This window comes from Halictus rubicundus, chromosome 3, assembly GCF_050948215.1.
Source record: "Halictus rubicundus isolate RS-2024b chromosome 3, iyHalRubi1_principal, whole genome shotgun sequence".
NCBI classification, from domain to species: domain Eukaryota; kingdom Metazoa; phylum Arthropoda; class Insecta; order Hymenoptera; family Halictidae; genus Halictus; species Halictus rubicundus.
Genome location: NC_135151.1, coordinates 18,124,993 through 18,142,775, shown reverse-complemented (window position 1 = coordinate 18,142,775; position 17,783 = coordinate 18,124,993). Strand labels below are relative to the sequence as shown.

At 42.7% G+C, this 17,783-nt stretch overlaps 1 protein-coding gene across 1 annotated transcript in view; it reads right to left on the bottom strand.

Annotated features, from left to right (window-relative positions):
- The window catches only part of LOC143352900 (ubiquitin-conjugating enzyme E2 R2), a 41,551-nt gene that overhangs the window by 562 nt on the left and 23,206 nt on the right, over positions 1-17,783 (bottom strand). Inside the window, exons 3-4 of the mRNA XM_076785930.1 lie at positions 1,024-1,121; positions 703-837 (exon numbers count right to left, since the gene is read on the bottom strand). Of these exons, the coding sequence (XP_076642045.1) occupies positions 703-837; positions 1,024-1,121 (233 nt within the window). The remainder of the gene's footprint in view (positions 1-702; positions 838-1,023; positions 1,122-17,783) is intronic.

Here is a 17,783-nt window from a genome sequence, read left to right as displayed (position 1 = left end):
GTGCACATGCAAGCAATTCAACGGTAGAGTTCACTGTCTCTTCGATTTACAGTAGAACCTCGATTATCTGAACCGAACCGCGAGAGATCCCACGGTAGAACAGTTAACCACCTCTGAGCAATTTGAACTTCAGACGCTCTAGTAATCTTTTCTACATTATGAACCTGTTCTCTCGTATAACACTAGAGTGTTTCTAATTGTGAAACTTTAGGGATACGTAATGCATAGGCAGGTACGTGCTACGCGATTTTTCTTTGCTGATTAAATTCATTGTAAGGGCGTAAAACCGACCCTTCGGTTGTTTCTCGATTTTGCGTTACACCCCGCAAACTGTAAGAGATAGGAACAACATTTCCAGACAAAAGTTGTTCCTTTTAATGACGACTACCGTCTGATAAAACATTTATCAATTGCTTATTACAATTGGAAAAGAAACTCGAAAAATAGTGGAATTTTCAAGGGTCGATTTCACCTCCTCAAAGCGAATTTCAGCAGCAAAAAACAAATTAGCGTAATACACACCTCTACATGTACACTACATATCCCCAGAGTCTTGTAAACCTTTATCGATTTGTGCAATAATTTTGCAGATGGATCGACTTAGATCGGTGGGATGGAGTGGAGACTTCGGATATCGGAGGTTCTACTGCACCGATAGATCGTTTGCCGGAATAGATCGATATCTGACGGTCTTCAGCGTACCTTATGATATTTTCGTACTCTTTGTCCCGACCCTTGGAGTCGCGCCAGCGCCTATACATCACCGAGGCGTCCACGTTGGCGGGGCTATACGTATTCGGCTCGTTCAGGAGCGAGATCACCGACAGCAGGATCGTCCTATGCGAAAACCAGAACTCGTTTAGCGTTTTTGCTCCTGGATATCTGATAACACGCAGGCCCGGCCAGCAGGCGAGCGGATTTTCTACACGTACACCGTGGTGTCCCAACTTGTGTACGTGTTTCCCGATACTCTCTCGATCGGATCGGTAGCTTCTCGCACGACGGCTCGATCGGGACACTCACCTGACGTTCTGTGTTGGATTCCACCTCTCGCACGGCAGCTCGCCGCTCTGTGGATCGTCTACGGGCGGATGCAGGATCGATATGCAGAGATCTCCGTTCTGTAACGATCAAAAAGACAGAAAACCGTGAGACGTTGCCTCTCTTTTTCTTTTTTTATTGTACAGTTGTAACCTTCGACAGGGCCCGCTCTAGGGGGGGGGGGACAACCCGGGCATTTGCCCGGGGCGCCAAAATTTAGGGGCGCAATTTTGGCTGTAATTGTGAGAAAAATAATGATGTTTTAAATATTCAATTAATAGAAAATTTCAGACTACCCTTGCCAGACAATTTTGCTAAAAAAAAAAGGTCATTTTGTTCAGCGCGGTGCTTAGTGCTTAAAAAGGGGCGGCAATTTGTTTTTTTGCCCGGGGCGTCGTAACCGCTAGAGCGGGCCCTGCCTTCGATAAGAGGTTATTCTGCATTACATTCATAATATTACAATAATAACCTTATACTAATCTGAAGGTAACGTAATAGGTACATATCGGTTGGCTTAATTGGTAATGGACATGATAGTGACATTACACACACACAATCTTTCAGGAAGGAACATAAGATCTTGCATAGAGTGTTCGTAGATCTGTGGAGTGAGACGTTGCCTTGCAAACCGACCGCGGGCTACCGATCTTTGTACAAGTTTCGAACTTTGACCGAGTATTTCAGTCTTCGAGGTAATGTCATAAAAATACCAGCGACCCCTAACGTCCCCCCGCCGTTGAATCTGTTCATTTCCCGAAATATTCATCTCCGCGTCGCAACAATATTTCAGGAAGGAACATAAGATCTTGCATAGAGTGTTTGTGGATCTGTGGAGTGAAACGTTGCCTTGCAAACCGACCGCGGGCTACCGATCTTTGTACAAGTTTCGAACTTTGACCGAGTATTTCAGTGTTCGAGGTAATGCCATAAAAGTCCCAGCGACCCCTAACGTCCCCCCGCCGTTGAATCTGTTCATTTCCCGAAATATTCGTCTCCGCGTCGCAACAAAGCGCCGATAAACAAATGGACTCGGTAGCGGAAGAGCGAGGAGGAGGAGGAGGAGGAGGAAGAAGAAGAAGAAGTGCGCGTCAACTCTCGCAAAACAATGTCGGTGACCGATGGCCTACGCGCGGGTCGCCCCTGGCAAGCGAACCAAGCAGAGTCGACTGTATCTTTAGCCGTGTAACAAAAGCGTTCGCGAGAAATAAGTAGAACGGGCGAATGTTTAGACGCGAGAACGGCGAGAGCGCGTGTTTCATCGGGTCGAGTCAGTCTTTCAAGGGCAACGATCGACTTCGGAGGAGACGCAAGAGCAGATCCTCGATCCAGGGACGTGGCAAAGGAGACAGAGAGGAGATGAAGAGGAGGAGGAGGAGGAGAAAGAGGGGAGTTCGGTTCCGCGTTAATCGTCCCTGAGAGCGCGTTGTCCACGGGGGGAAACAAACGTCTGCGGCCCGAAGGACGAAACCTCGCGGCCACCTGAAAGATCCTTGCTCGGACCCCCCTTTCTGCTCGCCATATTCGGCGATCTTCGATACCGACTACACACACAAACTACACGCGCTTTTCGCAGAAGCTTCGACGTACTCCTCTCCGCTGCACAGTGGTCTAAAACTGCGAAATTTAGTGACATTTTCATATTTTCATAAGTCTCATATCGACTTATGTCGAATGCTCGTTGCTTCCTAAATATCCGTCAACCTTGAAAATGAAAAAATTAATAAAATTTAATAAATACCGTTACTGTAATAAACGGTTAAAGTTGGAAGTTTTGAAGATAGCCTTTCTCATGGAAAAAATTGCTTTTCTTCTTTGAGATGCCCTGACGATTCTTTTTAATATTTTCCTTCCAATTTTCTTTTAAATGAAAGGTTTGTCTTTAAGCTGTAAATTACCATTGTCGATTAAAAATTACTATTCATAATGTATTAAACATGTTGTGCCAAATGCAATGTAGAACATTTTCAAAATTCTTGAGACTCCGCAAGGAATATCTTCCGTATCATACGAGATTGTAGAATTTTACAAAATGGAGTATTTTCAGCATACTTTCTTCTACACAAGCATGTAAGAATTATTTCCCATCTTCGTCCCATATCACAAGTTATTATTGTTTAAAGTCGCCCGCGTCCGTGCGGCTATGCGCATAGGTCCTCGGACACCTCAGTATACTTTGTCCATTAGTTCAGTATATCTTCTGAGACAGAAGAGATTATGGAATTTTACAAAATGGAATATATTCGGCACAGTTTCTTCTATATAATCGTGCAAGAATTATTTCCAATCTCGTCCAATATCACGCGTTATTATTGTTTAAAGTTGCCCGCGTGCGTGCGGCTATGCGCATAGGTTCCCGGGTTCTTCGTCCGGACTCTTTGACGACTAAAAAACACTTTAGGCACTAAACGAAATTTTATTTGAAGAGCGATTTTTCAAAAATTTAGAGGAATAATATATTTACTGAGCTGAATGTGTTTCTAAAAGTTGTTAAATTTATAAATATATTTAAAAAATAGTAAAAATAGCTATTAAATGAACAAAAGGTATGGTACCTTATGCACCATTAAAAACTCGGCCGGTTCGAACGCATTCTTCAAGACGCGGCAGATTAAACGAATCCTTAGAAGCTGAGGGGTAGGTCTGGGTCAAGATACAATATATCTTGTGTTAGAAGTACAATAAAGAGGTACACTACACAATCGTGAAGAAATTTCTTCGGAAAACAATAATTGTAAAGGGAAAAATCCGGCATTTTCACAAGCTCGGTAGATCTAGCGTTAAGGAATGAATCACCCCAGAGAAGATTGAAATTGCACATATTTCACCATTCATTAGGTATTTTTTTGTTGTACATCTAGTTTCTGTATCGGGCAATTAAACATCTACCGGCTGCGCCTCTCCGTTACGCAATATTCTATAAATTATGCGCTTATAATCGTTACGTTCCGATATTGCGTAATAAACAGAGCATAATACTAACAACAACTGCGGATCTTTATGAACTCATAGCAAAAGGCCACCGAATGAGCTCGAACAAAACAGGCGAGCATCAATTCAATATTTCTCCACCATTTAGAAATTTTATGTAACAAAAGAAAAAATATGGAATTAATGCTTAGATGTTACTTAATGTTTCCTAAGAAAATCTTTTTTTTTCCACGGTATCTTTATACGCGAAAAAAAAAGTTTACTCCATTCGACTCGCAGGGTCGCATATCCTCTTAACACTTTGACTGCCATACTAGAAACCTCAAAAAGCCATAAAATCAAATCATTTAATGAGATAAAAATGGAAAAAAATTAAATGTATGACATTGAGTAGTCCCCCAACTTTCTGGCATTTTACAGATCCCAATCAAATTTGGTACGATGAATATATCAACGTAAAAATTCATTTAAAAACCTGTAGAAATAATTGCGTCACCCACATCATATGGGTGAGATGGCGGTCAACGTGTTAATCGTGTACAACTAACGCAGGTACGAATTGTGTCGTGCCTTTTGCGATATATGTCGCTCAGACCTGGGTGATAAACGTCGCGGAGTTATCCCCACTACCGCGGGGTATACCCCTTGAGGGGCCGCGAAGCTCGAGAGGTCTCGGACGTCGAGGAGTGCAAACATAACACGGGTATGTCTCCTGGACGATACAAGACCCGTGTTGTTGACATATATCGAGAATTCAGTGTATATCGAATCGACAGAGCGCGAGGACGGGCAAAAGCCGAACGGAGGGGGCACGATAGTGACCATCGGGAGGAAGTCGTACAGTTTCTCGTCCGGCGACCGTTATCGGCGACCACTTCCGCGTCCAGTCGGTCGAAACGTTTCGCTAATCTGTCCGGTAATCTCGATTAGCATTTACAAGGCGACTTCTATCGTCGTACGTCTTCGTGGAACGCTCGTCCCGGTTCGCTGAAGCGTACAAACCCGGGATCGATCGACCCGAGAAACGACTACCCACATACATAAGAGCTGATCGTCGCCCTATCAGCATCCTCTCGCTATCAACCGTCGACGATAACAAGGAATTCCTAGCATACTCCTCGTCCCAGACTGTATTTTTGCGAGACCGATAACCATCGGCGCCTCTTCAACGTCCAATTAACCTGTCCGACGTCACTTCGGACATCCAAGTTTCAGCAGACAATGAGAGGCCTTTTAAAGAGGCCATCTTGCCACCCTTCGAACCTTCGATTAAGCCGTCGCTGCTCTCTGACCGGAATTTTTCGCCTAACGATCGGAAATTGCTCAAACAGCGTGCACTTTAATGCACCAGAAAGTCGGTATCATCAAAGTCAAGTATAAAGTCAAAGTCGGTGTAATTTTCTTCCTGGTATTGCACAAAACCGTGTCCTACGAAAATAATGAACACAAACATCGAAGAAAAATAATCATTTCATTTCGTTTGCTTCACTTTCATAATTAATAGACTGCAGCTTTACAGGCGAATCAACATTTCTCTGCATCAGTTGCAAGGTATTAGGATAAAAATCGGTCTCTTTTTTTAATAATACTGACGAGAACTTTTGAACTTTTTGTATTTCCACTACTCGTTTTTGTCGGAAGCGCATAAAATCAGTTAAATAGTTAAATAATTAATCTTACAGAGAGTGAAATGAGTACTGTGCGTGCCGCAGAAGAGGTCTCGTGAAAGGAACGCGGAGCTGATTGGTCAGAGTGGAAGGGGCACGCCTCTAGCTGCTCTATTGGCTAAAGCGGTGGCACATACTATGCAGTGTGTGACGTCAGAGCCTAAGCATTGGCCTACTGGAGCGTCAACGGTGGGGATAGGCGGAGCGAGCGAGTGCCCTCTTCGCCCTTGTGCCGTGAGACTTCTCGCGAGGCACAGACAGTACATACTTAATTGTCTCTTTAATAAACGTTCTCCGAGAAAATAACGAATTTTTACTGTCAAGTTTCGGGCTCCCTTTTCGTCAATTTTCTGGCTAACGATGTGACGCAGCATTTTCTTCGTTCAGTCTCGGGAATTTTGCGAAACTCTTGCGATTCGTACGCGGTTTCGTTTGTCCGCGATCTACGAAGCGATCGAGAAAACTGTTATCGGACCGATGGATCGTCTGGGAGGAAAAGTGCTCGCCGTCGAGCGAACTTTCACCGTTCGTGCCGCCGCGGCTTTCCGGAACGCGTCGGGGACGCTTCCTGCGACAAGGCGCGAGCCGTGGAACACCGTTAACACGTTTTAAGCGGAAACGATATTAATATCTGTTTCACGCGAATGGCCCACGGCACGGGAGGCGGGAGACGTCAGCGCTTTTTACGCGGAATCATCGTTATTCGCGGGAAACGTGGTAGAAACCGATATCTTGCCCAGTCATGCTCGTATCTAATCGTGGATCTCAGTTTCGGGTATTCCGGACAGATACTGCGATGATACAACGAATTAACCCTTAGCGCTCGAATGGTGACTGTAAGGCACCGCTAAAAATGGTTGTAGCATTATTCAAAATATTTTTTACATTATTAAATTTGTTTGTATTTAATAAGTTACTAAACATTTCGGTATTGTACAAGTAAATTGCACCATTCTCGTATGTATAACATGAAAAAAATATATGTATATAGAAGCGGAAATATTCTAGGTCGGAAGAAATGTTTTGTTTTGGAGTTGAAATAGCTTCGAGTGCAAAGGGTTAACACTAAACCTACCACGGCTGGTCAAATTGACCTTTCCAAACTTCTGCATGCAATTTCGTACATACATTACCACATCGCTATTTATCTTTACGACTTTTCTTGAAGTGTACAATATATTTTTCAGTATTTATTTCTCCTTTTATTTTTTCTTTCCAAGAAACGTACGTGCAGAAAATTTTTATCTAATTTTTTGTCTAACACGAGAAAAAATCGGAAACGACCTGTCTGGAAGTTCTAGCGTTAAGAAACATTGATGAACATCTTCGTGGTGGATTTAACATGATGTTACACGGTGAGGGGTCGAGGAAGCAGGACGAAAGACGAACGAGGCTCCAGATACCGGGGGTCAACATCGACCCGGGAGCTTTTCGCGAGCGGGTTTCAAAGACGACACACAAGTGTAACCACGACCAGTCTCCGACGTTTCTCCCTATTTTCAGCCCCGGCGAATACATAAAATTCTCGTTGATACCAGAAATATTGGGTCAAGTGGAAAGTTCGTTTCGTGTCGCGCGATAATGGCCCCGCTTTTAGACAATCGCAATTAACCCAATTTTTGCGAAGCATCTTCCGTCTCGAATATTATCCTTTCTCGATCGTGCTCGTCAATCGAATAAACTGCTTTTCCTCTCGCTTCCCCAAACCGTTTCAACTTTTAAACGACAGTCCTGAGCTTTGTTGTAGGTTTTTTTTTCCTTAGTAAATTACACTCAATTTCTCCATTTTCTAACGCGTTAATCCGATGATAAATTGCACGCGTAAGTACGCGACACTCCGAGCACGGTAGAACGCTCATAATGCATTGTGGGTCCAACGAAATTTCCCAACTAAACTTAAATAACTTTGATCGATCGGTTTGTGACCTACATGAGGTCTAGCATTGTCCCGATGATGAAACGCCGTCCCGTTGAATATTATTATAACAATTAAGCGCGGTTTTATTGTTCCAGATCTCGAGAGATCTCTCGGTGCTTCTTAACCTGTTATTCCTCTTGTTTTTCAGACCCAGATGCTCCCACGAGCATGATTAACCTTTGCGGGGACGGAGTTTCACTCACATTAATTACAAACTTGATGCTGCAAAGAAATATTCATTTTCTGATACAACATTTTTCCGAGTTTACTTATTTTATTTTAGCAAACCGTCCTTGATAATGATGGAGATTATACAATAAATTAAGAAATAACAACTTGAATTTACTACAAAGTTTGTTTCAGCACCACGTTTCCAAGGAATACTGGGACAGAATTACACGGAATAGCAATTTTTGTCTCGTTCGATATTTTATGGAGCTTTCGAGATCACCCGATCGCAAGAGGTGATCGAACGATCCCGACCCGCGTTGTCCGCGGGTGAATCACTGTTGGATCGTGTGGGCACCTCTAAGAGTCCTCCTCCACCTTTCGGTACCAAACAGGAAGCTCCGCAGACCGTCAACGCTTCGAAATATCTTCGCAGAAGGTGTGGGCGTTTGCGTGCCGGTTTTTCGCAGTTGCCGAGATATTCCCGGTAGTCGTTGGCCGCGCTATCGCGAGGGCAACCGTCCAACATTCCCCCGGCCGTGAAAACTTATTAAACTCTATTGCCCCGTTGGCTCTTGCTCTTGCTCTTGCGAGAGGGAAATCTACTCATCGCGGCGTCGGGATCGCCGGTTTCTCAGAAAACCGATCGGGACGCGAGGGACCGGGGACGCTGGCCTCGTGGAAACGCGGCCAAGACCCGTTTCTTCGCAACTTTTGCCTCGCTCGAAGGCTTCAACGCGCGCGATCATCCTTTGCTCAGTTTCCTCCACCGGGAAATCAAAATTCTTACTCAGATCCCGAGGAATCATCCGATCGCCAGCTAACAAGACCAAGCAAATTCGTCTTGCTCAGAGCGAAGGTCCACAAATATCCTCCGTCAATAATTTCCCTTGATTATATCCCACTACTGCAGTCGTCTTCCACCGTTTAGGCAATTTTTCAATTTTAATTTTTGGTGTCTGTGTCGATGATCCGAGTCCATCAATTCCTTATGGTAAAGGTCCAAAAGTTTTCTCGGACAATTCGCATTACTGCAGTAGCTTTCCACTTTTTAAGATATTTTTCAGCTAGCTCCAATTTTCAATACCTGAGTTGATAATCCGAATCTACTCGATCGATTCCACAAATTGAAGGTCCACAAATATCCTCCGTCAATAATTTCCCTTGATTATATCCCACTACTGCAGTCGGTTCTCACTGTTTAGGCAATTTTTAAAATTCAATTTTTGGTGTCTGTGTCGATCATCCGAGTCCATCAATTTCTCACGGTAAAAGTCAAAAATTTTTCTCGGACAATTCGCATTACTGCAGTCGCTTTCCACTTTTTAGGATATTTTTCAGCTAGCTCCAATTTTCAATACCTGTGTCGATGATCCGAATCTACTCGATCGATTCCACAAAGTGAAGGTCCAAAAATGTCCTCCGACAATTATTCCTCTTGATTATATCCCACTACTGCAGTCGGTTTCCACTGTCTAGGCAATTTTTAAAATTCAATTTTTGGTGTCTGTGTCGATCATCCGAGTCCATCAATTCCTCACGGTAAAAGTCAAAAATTTTTCTCGGACAATTCGCATTATTGCAGTCGCTTTCCGCTTTTTAGACAATTTTTCAGCTGGCTTGAATTTTCGGTACCTCCGTCGATGATCTCAATCTACTCGATCGATTCCACAAATTGAAGGTCCAAAAATGTCCTCCGACAATTATTCCTCTTCATTATATCCCACTACTGCAGTCGGTTTCCACTGTTTAGGCAATTTTTAAATTTCAATTTTTGGTGTCTGTGTCGATCATCCGAGTCCATCAATTCCTCACGGTAAAAGTCAAAAATTTTTCTCGGACAATTCGCATTATTGCAGTCGCTTTCCGCTTTTTAGACAATTTTTCAGCTGGCTTGAATTTTCGGTACCTCCGTCGATGATCCGAATCTACTCGATCGATTCCACAAATTGAAGGTCCAAAAATGTCCTCCGACAATTATTCCTCTTGATTATATCCCACTACTACAGTCGGTTTCCACGGTTTAGGGAATTTTTCAATTTCAATATTTTATACTAGCGGCGGAAAGTATGTTAACACCTTTTCAAGCGGAATAACTTTTTTAAAATTGGTCCAAATGACTTGAATCTTTTCTAGATGTTAGACCAACTAGTTTGCTACAGAATGACTAAACAAACATCTTTTTAGATTGCAATTGGTTGGAATGATAAAGAAATGACAAAAATTATGATTTTTCAACTTTTTTATCGTAGCCTATAACGATAATTTAAAAAAATGCGTTCTGTTGATTTCGGTAACTTGCATGCATACTGAAAATTTCATCGAAATCGGTCAACGTTGCAATCAGCTACAAACATTTCAAGATGCGAGTTTAAGGGTTAAAGTCGCAGATTTTCGACCTTGCCAGGGAATATCGCCCTTATGTGATCATCTTGAAACGTTTGTAGCTCATTGCAACATTGACCGATTTTTATGAAATTTTCAGTATGCATATGTTATAGAAATCTACAAAACGCATTTTTTAAATTATCGTTATAGGCTCAGATGAAAAAGTTGAAAAATCACGATTTTTTCATTTTTTTATCATTCCAACCAATCGTAATCTAAAAAAATGTTTGTTTAGTCATTCTCTAGCAAACTAGTTGGTCTATCATATAAAAAAGATTCTACTCATTTGGACCAATTTTAAAAAAGTTATTCCGCTTGATAAGGTGTTAACATACTTTCCGCCGCTAGTGTATGTCTGTGTCGATGATCCGAGTCCATCAATTCCTCAAGGTAAAAGTCCAAAATTTTTCTCGGATAATTCGCATTACTGCAGTCGCTTTCCGCTTTTCAGACAATTTTCAGCTGGTTTGAATTTTCGGTACCTCCGTCGATGATCTGAATCTAGTCTATCGATTCCTCGCGGTAAAGGTCCAAAAATGTCCCCGATTCTTTCGCAGTCGCTTTCCACTTTTCAGTGAAATTAAAGTGTTCCTCCCGTTCCGCGCGAATTCGCGAGAGATCTCGGGCAGCCGCGATCTAGTTTATACAATAGTTCCCCACATTGTTTTGATCTCGCGAGGAGCCGGTCTATTTTCGAGGCTGACCAGCTCTCTCGGCAACGTTCTCTGGCCCGTTCGAATGCTCTCTTTCTCTATTTCTCGCTTTCTACCAGCGTTTTCGTTTGAAAAATAAAAATGATACAACGCGGCGCGTTGCTCGTGCGCCCGACAGAGTTTTTCTTCTCGTTAGCCAACTTGGTAAAAATACCACGCTTACTTGTAATCGTACGCTCGAAATAGAACTGTACGCTTCGTCACCGATGCAAAAGGTCGACGCTATTTTTTTTAAATATCTTTTCAGAACCGTGTAAATTACAGATAAAATACCTTGCCGGACGGGGCACTATAAAATCGGAACTGTGGAAAATCTATTGAATCGATCAGGAAGTCAGTTTTACGGTGTTACTTACAAAAATAAATATCGAAACTAAACGCAGATGCTGCAAGAAAATCAATTTTCTGGTATTTCAATTTAACACAGCCGAACAGAAACGCTATAGCGTTTTCGCTCAGAGAGCATCGTCTGTAGCCCGTAGAATTATTTATAGCACTCTGCTCCGCGATAAGTACAATTGCAAACTTTAAAAAATTGTGATTCTATAGTTTTATCTGGCAACTCGATAATATTCTTTCCACAAAAAAAAAGGGGGGAGATATCGATTGAATTATCAAACTCTGCAAGGTCGCTTTATTAAACACGCTTCGAACTTCGCGATATCCCCTGCTAAAGAAAACTCCCTTTCATATTCCCGCCTGAACAATAAACTTTCCGAAACAAATTTTCAACTCGACAGGAAAATCGCGAAAAGTACTCCGGAAAATAGAAAATTTCGAGACGACGCGCTTCGAAACGAGATTCGTCGCGGGTTCATTTCATTTTGTTCATTTCGGTTAACCAGGGAGAAGTTTATCGAGGGCCGGGGAGCCATAATCGGGCAAGAAATCGCGCGACCTGTTGCTCCGGCCGCTATTGAAACCGAGCCGAGCCCGATCCATCGAGTTCGGTTCCCTTTCTGCTCGTCGGATCTTCGAAATCAAAGGCGAAACGGCGGCCGAGTTCGCGGAAAATCGTTCGGTTCTACGCGGAAAAATTGGGTCGCCGCTGCTTGACCCCGATTTTTTCCTTCCTCCTCCGGAAACCCGCGCGCAACGCTGTGTCGCTGCAATTTGGATGTCTTTCTCTTCGGGGCTTTACGGGCTGAAAGCGTGTAAGATTGGCTCGGCGACGGGTATCGATACAGAGAGACGTCACAGCTCCCAATTCCTTGGCCCCGAAATTTCGGAAATCTGCGAGAGAACCGGCCAGCAACGTTCTTCTATTCGAGCTGGACGCTCGCCAACGGCACTGCGGTATGCCGTGCTTTTGTCCACAAAGAACTTGCTCGCCGACTAGCTATCAGACCGTTCTCCGTTTCCTTCTAGCCCGAGCGCATGTCCGCTCTTTCTACTTAACTGATATCCGAGACCCTCATTTGCCAAATCGATTAACCGCTGACAAAAAACGCGCAGGAAATCGGTAAAGCGGTGGACGAAAGATTCCTTCAACACGGAATAGCTTCTTCAAAAATTTGAACGATCTTTCTGAAACATTGGAGCAATTGATTTACTAGATAATGCTTCAAGGAATTTTTTAAAAATTGCTATCGGTCTGCGAAGAACAGAGATTTCGCGATTTTTGAAGTTACTCGAGACCGATTGATCGAGACAGAAATTAATTTGTACACCTAACGATAGTAAAAATGATTGGACGAACTGAGAAAATTATTGGAAGTACTCATTCAAATTATTGGAAAAAAGAATTCGCTTAGTCCGCACGCGGGATGAAACGCGAAATTTTCGCGTTGCGCACTTCCCTTATCGACGGACCGATCGATCTCGATTAGAGATCTCGAACGAGTGCGTTGTCACGAAGAGGATTTGGTCGATCGATCGACCGGAGATACCGGCGTCGAGACAGACGGTTTCGTCCCCGGGCGGAATCGCATTCCTCTAATATCCACAGCGATTCGACCGATTTCAAGGGCTGCACAGTCCCCAGAAACTTGAAATGATTGCTCCCGGGTGCTCCCTCGAGCTCCCACGAGCCCGGAGAAGCTCCGGTTGCGACCGTGTCTCGGTAAGAAATGGGTCAACCAGGCCGAGGGGTTCGGCCATTCGAAGGAACAGTCGGAGGGCGTTATGTTACAACATCGAGGGAAAAATCGAACGACCCAGTTCCTTCTCACGATTCCCTAGGCCAACGTAGTACAGTATTCTCTCAGTCACTGCGAAAACTTCGGGTCCGCAAAGTCACAGTTACAGAAAAGGTACTAGACGCTTTTTAGTATTCCGGAAGTAGAGAAGGATCGTGCCAGCTTGGCCTTTCAAATTCGGAAATCAAAATTCCTTATTTCTGGTCTTTCGTCAATGAAACGTGGACTTGACATTCACAGAGTTTAATTGCGTATCGCACGAATAATTAGAATCGTAATTATATTGTGTTGGATGTACAGTGGCGGACATATACTTACGTACAGTTAATGAAATTAAATATTATTTCTTGTACACTTATACGTTAAACAAGTATACGAAAATCAATTATATTTTTTATAAGTTTACAATATATATAATAAGTTACCAAAATAGCTTCCCTTAATTTACTGTAATTAAAAAGTTTTTTATAATTTTATACCGAAGTGTCAAATTTTCTGCGGACACATACTTAAGTACTCATCGAAACACCTATATTTTCACATGTTTCTTGAACTCATAATATATTAATATTTGGTATGTAGACCCTTATTTTTGCTAACTTCAGCACGCTTAATACTTATTTTATACTAGTAATACTTATTTCAAATACTTATTTCCTCGAAATAAGTCAAAGTTCTACTGCAGATATGTACATCAGGGTCTAACACTCTTAGAAATAAATTGTCGATACTACTATCCGAGTTCCGTAGAAATAAGTCAGGTTTTAAAGTGAAAATATGAAGCGTACGCAAGGACATGGCTGCCACTGTAGTTTTAATCAGAAACAGGAGATCATTATAATGGTAAATGTTTGATAAAAAATGGGAAAACTTGCAATTTTTTGCTAAGCTTGCATTAGGTCACTGGTTCCAGGGTGACGTGCTGGATATAAAATTTGACCAGTTACGGAGAGAGATCTTTTTCACAGTTACGGAGAGGATACTGTGTTTCGCGCGGAGAAGCCCCGCAGCCGAGTGACTCAATTATTACCGCGGGACTGTTAATTGCGGAGGATTTTGAACCTGATTCCCCACTTACATTTTAATCCCGCTCGGCCAGGAATCCTTGAGCGTTCGCCTGGTCGCGACGCGGGTATTCTAATTAAATTTCCAGGAGGATGAGCGAGAGAGCCGGTCGTCAGTCTCGGGTAAAACAACTTCCACGAATCTGTCGAGCGACGTGACTATTTTTCGAATGGCGGAAGAACCTGCCGCCAGGCCGTCACGCTGCCGTTCAGAGCCGAGGACTTCGAGGTTCGGTTCTCATGGCAGAGAGGATGGTTCCATGTGGAACCGTCGGGCCCTGGGTCCTAGGTCCCGTTAATGCCACGGAGGTCCTGAGCGCGACCTTATCCGAGACCGTTTCCACCTTACGGCCGCTTCTACCTACAGGCCGTTTCATTGCACGCGTCCCCAGTCGATTGTTTTGCATCTAGACGTGTCTTTTTCTTATTGAAAATAACGGCTCTGTTGATGCCTGCACCGTGGGTTCCCATTCATGGTTCGCGACTCTCGCTCGAAGATATTGTTGCTCGGCGACCTATTCCCGGACAACGAACGAATAGGTTTATGCGACCGTTCGTGTATTTTTCTTCAAATTTTCTTGATAACGAAGTTTATTGTTTAGCCGCGATAGATTAGAACTGTTCTAATTAGAAGTCACTAATGCACGGACGATTCGAAAAGAGTAACGAAGAGTATGGTACACACCAAATACAACGGACAAGTGATTTCGAACTCTCGTAACTTCGTGTAGAAGGGTTTTACAATGTTCCACCTACGTCCATTTTAAAGGGCGAAGTGTCTACTTTCATATCCTTCGACTTTCAGTATGGAACCATGACTTTGCGGAGCTTGACGAATTATTTTCCAGACTCGTCTCGACACGATCGTTTAACTTGCTCGTAGTCGCAGTTGGAGCGCTATAAAATCGCGAGAAAAATTGCAGATAAATTTTTGATCACTGTAAAGAGGAAACTTCATTTTAAAAGATCGCATTGAAAGTGGACACAAGAAATTCATTGACCTACGTAGACGCGTCCGAAAAACGTTATTTATTTTTCACTGATTTCTGCAATGTATTGGGCAGTCCGGAAAGTTCGTGTCGTTTTTCTGTAGGTGGCATTGGGACAGGTCTGAATACGTCAGAATGATTGAAAACAAGTGGTATGTGTACATGGTCTGAAAGGTGATATTTCAGGCATTTTTAGAAAAACGTTTGATTAGGATACATTAATTTTTGATAGTTTCATACGCTCTTCAATATGGAGGGAAACAGAGTGCATTATAGGCATTTGATGCTTTTTTTGCTACCCCATCAACCCTATTAACACTAGGTTTACGGGACCCGTCAAAATAACGGGTTCTAATATTTTTAATTTGCGATTACTGAGATTGTGAAGATCCATTTACGTGGAATTACTCAACAAACTTATTTCCTTAGGTATATATTATTTAAAAAACGGCTGAAAACTTGGATAGACACATTCTTCTTATTTTTATAAAGTAATGTAAAATACTCACTTTTAATTCTCCGTAAACCTAGTGTTAACCAGACAGTATACACTCAGATTTTCACCTCTTCAGGTTAATACAAAACTCCCATAATGACAAAAACATTAACGATTCGGTCGGCAAGAAAAAATCATATTTAAAAGTTTTTCGCGGAAAAGCGCAAGTCGCGTGAAAGATGGAGAAAGATTATGGAACAGAATGGCACCTATAATAATTCAATAAATGCATATCGAAATTTAAATGTACCGCGTTTGAGTTTCCCTTAACGAATTATCTCCGGGCCGATTATTCCATAATTTTGGAAGTCTGTGGCCCATGGCTGAGGATTTTTTAAACAGTTCCTTCTAGAGCATCATAAACTTCTATAATGAACCAGCAACTCGCCCTCAATAGCGTAATATAATAATTTCGTTTGAAATTATTGTGTAAAAGAAGATTTGTGAGCTCCCACTTGGTATAGCACAATTATTGAAAAGCCGATTAACACGTTGAACGCCACGTCAGCCATCTGTGACTGACGGAATTATTTGTGCAGGTTTTAAAATGAATTTTTACGTTGATATATTCATTGTACTAAACTAAATTAGGATCTGTAACATGCAAGAAAGATGGAGGATTACTCAGTATCGTACATTTAATTTTTTGCAATTTCTATTTCATTAAATAACTTACTTTAATTTTATGGAATTTTTGGGGTTTCTAGTTTGCCGTTCAAAGTGTTAATAGGCTTCCGGTAGATAAAGTGTTAAAAATCGGCACGGACCTTCCGGACAACTCGATGGAATCAGCTCTCAGGTAATTGCACCACGATTTCGGGAACACACCCTGTAGCGCTGCGAGGCGGGGAGGAAGGTTTCGATTTCGGGGGAGGGGAGGGGGTGGGCAAGTTGGAGGGTTTGCAAACTAACAATCGGTCGGCGAAACGCGGCCGGTGAAACGGCCTGTATGCACACCGGTAACTCCTGTCGCCGACACCGTGGCCTCGGCCACGCAGAAGAGAAGGAACACGGACCTGGCTCCGGTGGCACACACCTACAGGATTGATCTGGCCCCGCGTGTACGTGCACGTGCACGCGCACGTAACGTGCCGGTCACAGACGTTTCACGGTTCGTCGAATCCTGAGGCGTCGACCTCTCCTCCTCGCGAGGGCGAGAGCTAGAGCCTATGATTTCGCAACGATTCTGCGAGCGCAGCCCGCACAAGCCCGCACAAGCCCGAGCCTGCCCCGTCTGACACGAACACGTTTCTTCCCCCCCTGTGATCGTTCGACAGGGAGAGGAGGGGGGCACAGGGGGTGCAATTAACGGGTCCATTTTCTAGAAACAGAACGAAATGAAAGTAATCGACCGACATTCGTCGACGATTCCCGGAAACCCGATGGAGCACGGCCGGTTCACCTCCGGGACGCTAATCTTCGGTTCTTCGCCTCCGGCGAACAATTTTCCCCCGTAGGAAAAGGGAACCAGGTTCCCGTCGATTCGAATGAAATCATTAGCCCCGCCGATTGATATTAACATGCTCGCTACCGGCTCCCCTACCGTCATTAGAATGCTTTATTAAATGCAACCCTCCTTCGAAAAATATTGGAAGAATGTAGAAAGAGGTGGCTATACAATCTCGAACTGCTCTGCCGTGTAGCACGAGTTTGGACAACGAAGTGTATAATATTGACTTGAATAACCTTATCACGTCTGTCGGCAATTATTTCAGAATTTTTTGAAGTCCTTGGATATGGATTTTTTAATAGATTTGACCCTTTGCTCTCGAGTGGTGATTCTGAAGCACCGCTAGACATTGTTGTGGCGTTATTTCAGAGAAATAAAAAATATTACAAAATATTTGTTACATTACAAATTTTGTATTGAATAGAGTACTAAACATTCAAATGTTATATGTGCTAATCGGATCAGTTTCGTATGAATAAAATGAAAATATTCTGAGGCGGAAGAAAAATCTAGTTTTAGAATGAAAACTAACTCACTAAAATAACTAACTAACTATTGTTTTAACTCCAAAACAAAACATTTCTTCCGACCTAGAATATTACCCTTCGATATGTATTTTTTTTTCATGTTATACACAAGAAAATAGTGGAATTTACTCATGCAATACTGAAATGTTTAGTAATTTATTAAATACAAACAAATTTCATAATGTAAAAAATATTTTGAATAATGATACAGCAGTTTTTAGTGGCGCCATATAGTCGCCATTCGAGTGCCAAGGGTTAATATTATAGAAACCTCAATAACGTAATCTAACAATTCC